Source organism: Tripterygium wilfordii, chromosome 15, assembly GCF_013401445.1.
Source record: "Tripterygium wilfordii isolate XIE 37 chromosome 15, ASM1340144v1, whole genome shotgun sequence".
NCBI lineage: Eukaryota > Viridiplantae > Streptophyta > Magnoliopsida > Celastrales > Celastraceae > Tripterygium > Tripterygium wilfordii.
In genome coordinates this window covers 5,964,847-5,971,304 of record NC_052246.1, presented here as the reverse complement: position 1 = coordinate 5,971,304, position 6,458 = coordinate 5,964,847, and the positions used below count along the sequence as shown (strand labels likewise).

The 6,458-nt window shown below is 37.4% G+C and overlaps 1 protein-coding gene across 2 annotated transcripts; it reads right to left on the bottom strand.

Annotated features, from left to right (window-relative positions):
* Positions 1-559: 559 nt before the first annotated feature.
* On the bottom strand, positions 560-3,535 carry LOC120016281 (sm-like protein LSM3B). Of its 2 annotated transcripts, none has more exons than XM_038868971.1 (3): positions 3,357-3,535; positions 1,686-1,781; positions 560-936 (listed from the first exon to the last, which is right to left on the bottom strand). In XM_038868971.1, the coding sequence occupies exons 1-3, from the start codon at positions 3,471-3,473 to the stop codon at positions 829-831; spliced, it is 321 nt and encodes a 106-aa protein (XP_038724899.1). In that variant the 5' UTR covers positions 3,474-3,535; the 3' UTR covers positions 560-828. The 2 variants fall into 2 exon arrangements, with proteins under 2 accessions (XP_038724899.1, XP_038724900.1); XM_038868972.1 differs by having other exon boundaries at positions 560-1,353; positions 3,357-3,532.
* Positions 3,536-6,458: the final 2,923 nt, after the last annotated feature.

Below are 6,458 nucleotides of genomic sequence, written 5' to 3'. Positions count from 1 at the left end.
TGCTTTTGTGGGCATTTGATGCCTATACTTAAAACCAAATAAGGCAAAGATCTGAGGTATGAATTCTCTTTGGTTTCTTGAGTTGGGAGATCTGAGGTACAAATTCTCTTTGGTTTCTTGAGTTGGGAGTGTGACTCTTGTCAAAGTGCAGGCACACTTGTTTGCTCTGTGAAATTCATGGTAACAGGCTTGTCATTTTTGCTTATGGCAAAGGCATTTGTTACTGTCTTGAGCAGTTTCTACTGGACACCTTCATCCAGTCGCTTGATGGCCTTGAAGGAGCAGGCAGTTTCTGGGCACATCCTCTGGAGACTCTTCCAGTGGTATTTTTGAAGAGGGATGCAATCATATTGTTTTGCATTTAGGAACACGTTAGTGTCGTACAGAAATGGCCCCAGGCACAATCATGAAACATGTCTTTCGGATCAATCATTTTGGAATGGCCTAAATCCAGTCATACTCAACCATGACCATTGAATTTGCGCGGCTGATTTACCGAGCTTATGAAGTATCCTAAACTCTAAATTGGATGTTTCCACATGATATTAGATGAGGCAAATGGAACCCGATGCACAAGAATAAAAATTAATGGAATACAACACTACATTCTGTTTGCCATGCCGCAATACAAAGACTCGGCAATCCAAAAGCCTAATAGGAGAAATGTATTTAACCTTTAAATGTCATGTTTTTGATAAGCATATTTACATCTTTCGTAAACCGCTAATCACGCGCGCGGCCTTCATTTTTGGTGAGGAAACATTGCATTTCCAGACCTGTCAACAAATTATGATCCCTGTACCATCTAAATGGACAGCATCCTTTAGGCTATAGGTCCATTCGGGCCAAAGAAAACAATCTCAATTGCATGTATATAGTACTTGGACATCCATTGCTTGATTCTCCTCTGCTTACTTGCCTCCAATAACTATGCCCCTGTTCGGTCAGCATTTGAAGAGCTTATAAAGCCCAAAAAACACACCAATAACCCTACAGAAGCAGTCAGTCGGCCTCAAATCATTTTACCCAAAATGATAGCAGATATACTGGTGCAAGACTTACAAGAGCCTAATAAATCATAACTCATAAATGCAGACAATTGAAGATCAAAAAATAATCTTCATCAAGTTCCAGATGCCAGTCGTCTCCACATCATTAAACTAACAATGCGGCAGTGCAAAAAACTAAAAAAGAGTAAACTCAATGCATTAAGCTTCATCAAGTGCATTAGGTTTTATGTCCACAATTGCTAAAAAAGAGTAGACACAACTGTTAAGCTGTCCTCAAGGGGGGAGAAACCAATATAACTCCATCTCCTCTGACAAAGAGAAATGGAACTGTTCGCTTTGTTGTCTGAAATGAAGGGAAAATAAAAAGTAATCAAGCAGGAGATCACAAATATTTTTCACCAGCAGAAAATTCAATAGTTCCTGCAGGAAAGAAGTTTGCAGCTATAAAATAAACAATACAGCCCAGTTATTTTGTGAAAGAGCAGTCCAGTGACAATTCCAAAGAGGAGCTAGGACGTCACATTACCTATAAATTGACTTCCGATATAGCCTATTCATTTGGTAAATTCTAGAAGTTCTTGATTCAGAAAATAATTCAGGTTTTATAAGTCATCCAAAGCATAATGCATAATGCAATAATTAAAGAAAACAAAGCAACATGAAACTGAAACATACCCGGACAATCTCTTCATAAGTTTCATCGTCGATTTCAACTGTAGTGACAATTTCTTCAACATCCCCAAGAATCATATTTAAATGCTGATCATAAGCCTAAAAAACCAGTGCCAACAAAATTATGAGATACTAAAACAAAGAAATACAGAAGGTTACTGGCACTGTAAATAAGCTCACATGTTAAACTGAGAAGATACTAGTTGTTGGCTAAATTTTTTCATCCAAACGTTTCTCAACATCTCAATCCACCACATGATTGCTGTGTAGCCACACTACATATACCGACTATGAAAAATGAACATCAACCACATCACTCTAAGACAGGTCTAAAAGAACAAAACCATGTTATACACAAGAGGACACCTTAAATGCAGAATGAAGATGAGGCTCCAGCGTCCAGACTGTGGTGGAGACTCAAAAAAAGTCAGAGAAATTTTAAAACCTTCAGAACGAAGGACATACATTCTGCATAAAAGGCTATGCACTGCAAGAGCATGCCTTGATAATCATAAACTTCTTCTTGTTCTTGTTCTTTTCTTTTTTTATGGGGATGATGTGAGTACAGCACATAGCCTTGATAATCATAAACTTGTTCGTTTTCTTTTCCTTTCATTTTCTATGGGGATGATGTGATCTGAAGACTGAACCTCTGCCGGCACGGCAGTACAGGGAAATCCAAACTAGAAGATGTTTATACAAACTGTAGCCCTCAAAGTACATTCCCAACAAGTGAGTGCAAACCAGTCACTATGGAAGCATCCAATGGAGAAGTGATTACAAGAGATGTCCGTTGCTTCAGTATAAAAGTATTCACAAGAATGCTAGAAAGATAAATTACAGAAACTGCGGGAAATCCACAAATTTTAACTTGCAAATCACAGTATAAAATTTTTAAAATAAAAAACAAAGAAAGAAGAGTCTGATTTTGAGAGCCCTCTCAAGCTTCTCTCCTGTATCAATATTCACCAACCACCATGATGCAACATGCGCATTAATGCAAGAAACTAATAAGACTAAAAACCATCTTGCCAGAGAATTTTAAGCCCAAATTACTCTCACTTGGCTGACAGAAATAAGGAAGAAAACTAAGAACGCACTTTTAGCTATAGAATGAAGTAACTATAGAGTATAGCCTCCACTCCCTCTCTCTCTCTCTCTCTCTCTCTCTTCTTTTCTTTTTTTCTTTTTGCTGGAAAGACAAAAGATTTTATAAGGGGAACAACGATTGTACCAACAAAAAAAGAGTACAAAGAAAATAAAGTACAGAAAAGAGGTCAAGCAACAAAGACTTAGGCAACATGGTTTAAGTTACATCAGGAGTTCAGGAATAAAGATTTCAAAAAAAAAAAATTACATCATCTCCAAAGTAGAAACTTCGAAGTAGAAAGCCAATGTCTATTAGCTAGCTTTACTCAATCTCTTTCACATCGAAGCATCTGTTATTTCTTTCCATCCAAATTCACCAGCAGGCGATACCAGGTCGGACTGTTTCATAAACCCTAACTTTATTTACACTTAACTATGCGAGTTTCCCCAAAACTGGAACACCCAAACTAGAAAGACATAGAATCCTAGAAGAAAATCCCAAAATCTACATCACACGAAGCAGCAGCACATATAGCAGAGTAGACCACACGGATTTAAAATTAAAGCTAAAAGGCAGAGATGTACATGGAGTTTCCCACGAAGCTCACGGTCGGAGCGTAGCTTGACGTAAATGCGTTCGTCGAGACTCAGTCTTATCAGATCCAACGGCTCCTTCACAGCACTCTCTTCTTCGCTCGCCATTCCCTCCTCTTCTTCTCCTTCTCTCTAGCAGTTGGTGCTCCCTCTCGCTCTTCATGTAGAATTATAAATGTATTTTTTTGGTTAAATGTCATAGAGACCCATGTACTTGAGATGATTTCTACCTGCATCCGTTCATTTTGAATTTGTAAGAATTAGATCCTAGTGTTTTGATTTTGTATTATCACAAGTCCTTCCATCTTTTGGCCATCATTGATTGACAGGAAAAGATTAAAACAACATTTTTTAACCTAATAAAATTATTAAACAACCCCAAATAAAATAGGAAAAATTAAGGATAAGTCCCTCATTAAAAAGTTTTGTTCAAACAATGATACTCTTAAAAGTTTTATTTCATAAAGTCTATTTAGTTTGAATTAATATTCCAAGAAATACAAAAAGTCAAAATATACGGTTTTATTGTCTAAAATACTCTTATTTTCATCCTCAAATATGGCACATGTCTCCTGCACATGATTCATCTTGGACCTCCACCGAAAGCTTTGTTTTCGCTGTCGGAAGCTTCGTCTCCGCCCCTTGTGGCTTATTTGAGAGTTCTATGACACTTTTTAGTGATTTTTCATCCGGATTTTTGTTGTGTTCGAACTAGATCTACTCATACTCATCAGGAGACTTGTAGATCTTGTTGTTTTCCTTCTATATGTCATCACATCATTATTTTCTACAGTTACTGTGGTGATTTTCGTGGTTTTTTGGTTCTGATGTAAGATTTACAGACTGCAGGTGATATGTTATCTGTTTCGATTAATTTGATATCTGTCATAATGTTATCTATCTTGCTAAATGTTATCTGTTTTGTTAAAATGTTATTTGTCCTTAATGAAATGTTATCTGTTTGAATTTCCAAAATGACCAAAATCGATAACATATCAAAATAGATATAACACCTGCAGACTCAGATTCGATTTCAGAATAATATTGACAGATACAAAACATATATAATATTAACATATACAAAACAGATATAATATCTTATACGAAACAGATATAATATCTGCAGATTCATATCCGATTTCAAATGGAAAAAAAAGTTCGAAAAAACAATAAAACCTCAAAGGTGATGCGCCTTGGTCTGTGGAGTTGATTGGAGGTATTGATGGTCGTCGACGTTGACCGTATTGGTCGGATCTAACTCTTTTTCAAACGGTGGTCGTGATTTCAAGAAGCTTTTTTGGCAACTCAAGTGATTTTCTACAGTTGGTGATGACTGGGCTTTGATCGGGCTTACCTAGAGCTTCATTTTGGTAGTTTGTTCCTCAAAAATGATTGTCGGGCGGTCAACTTCCGATATGGTGGCGCAAGGAAGAAAAGGAGGAAAAAGAAGAAGAAGAAGAAAGGAGGAGGAAGGAGGAGGGAGGGTATTTCAATAAGTTGATAGGTTTTGTCTTTTTTTCTTAAAGTTTTTTTAAGATTGTCCTTGTTGGAATACAACTTTTAAGTTTTGTTCTTAAGGACAAAAACCCCAATAAAATATCATATTCTTAAAAGCATCAAACACTCATATCTTCTATTAATGTCGAATCCACAAACAAGATCTGCCGCTCCTCCTCCTAGACTAGATGGAGGCACAACCATGCTAACTCCGTAGCAATCGTCTTGATCTCTCTGCCACCAATGTCGGTGCTACATCCTCTTTTAACGACCCTTCCACTGCCACCATTGACTCTGAACCCGTTGAACAATCGGACAAACTCTGTTGTTCCCGCACTTTATAGTTCCGTGAGGAGAGATTCTTTGCTGCCAAGATTGAGTGAAAGTGTTGGACGTCGAAGAGGGACTGGATGGAGGAATTGGTGGTTGTGTTTGGGGACATGTAACCACAAGTGCTTGACATGTGGCGGCCGCAGTGCCCTTGAAATTCTGAGCATTTATTTTTCCAGTGGTGTGTGTCAAAATACAGAAGAACGTTACAAGCATGGAACCAAAACCCATGTCTTTGGGGATTTTTATTTTTTCAATTGTACTGTCTTTAGGGGTTTTGGTGTTGTCTGAAAATTAAATTAAAAAGGATAGGATTTCCAAATGGCAAATGTTACTCAGGTCTTTCACTTTGTAACCACCCAAATTGGGGGGTTTAGAGCTAAGAGAAAAGTTTATTTAATATTTCCAAAATCATTCATAAATGTCTTTCACTCATTTCAATTTTAATAAAGATATTTTTATAACTTACATTTATTAACTCTCTTTATCTCTATCTACCTCATATCCAAGTAAGGGCGAGTCAAGCTAATCCCCTCCCATGACTCCCTTTACTTGACTCTCCCTACATTAATTCTACTATACACTTTATTTTTCAGTCCAAACAAAGGCCTTAGGAATAAGTTCAAAATAATCCCTCTACTTTGCAAAATAGGTCTTCTACTCTCTTTTTTTGTCGCTTGTACTTTTAACAATGAGCTAAAACTTAAAAGAGGAAGTTAGCCGTTAAAAAGTTAAATTTTCTGCTAATGTTTTGTTTGCTGACTAGCTGAACACATGTCTTTAATAAAAAAATGGAGGCACATGTCCTCTCTCTCCATTACACATCCAAGCAGCCATGGAAGAAACGACCCAAACTCCTGGCCATAGGATCAGCTTCACTCTCCCTCATACGCTTTAACATCTTCATTTCTTCCCTAGCATTGACAACATCTGATCTCCTCCTAATCAAATCAGGTAATCCATTGATCCTTACCTTAAAACTCATCGCATTCCCTCTTAATTCTTCTCCGATTCTTGACAAAACGAGGTATGTTGTTGTTATTTGTTGGGTGAATTTTAAGGGGAAGTAAGAATCAAACTTCCTTGGCTCAATATCATGTTTTCGACAAAATGAAACCCACAAATCAACAATATTATGGGTCGGTTATCAAAATCCGCATGACTGTGGGTATATGGTCCGGTAGGTTCCGGTCATCGGAGAGGGCTTATTCCGGCTCCAATTTTGGTCTTATGCCTCGATCTCTAAATGAATTGAATAGTAGCTGG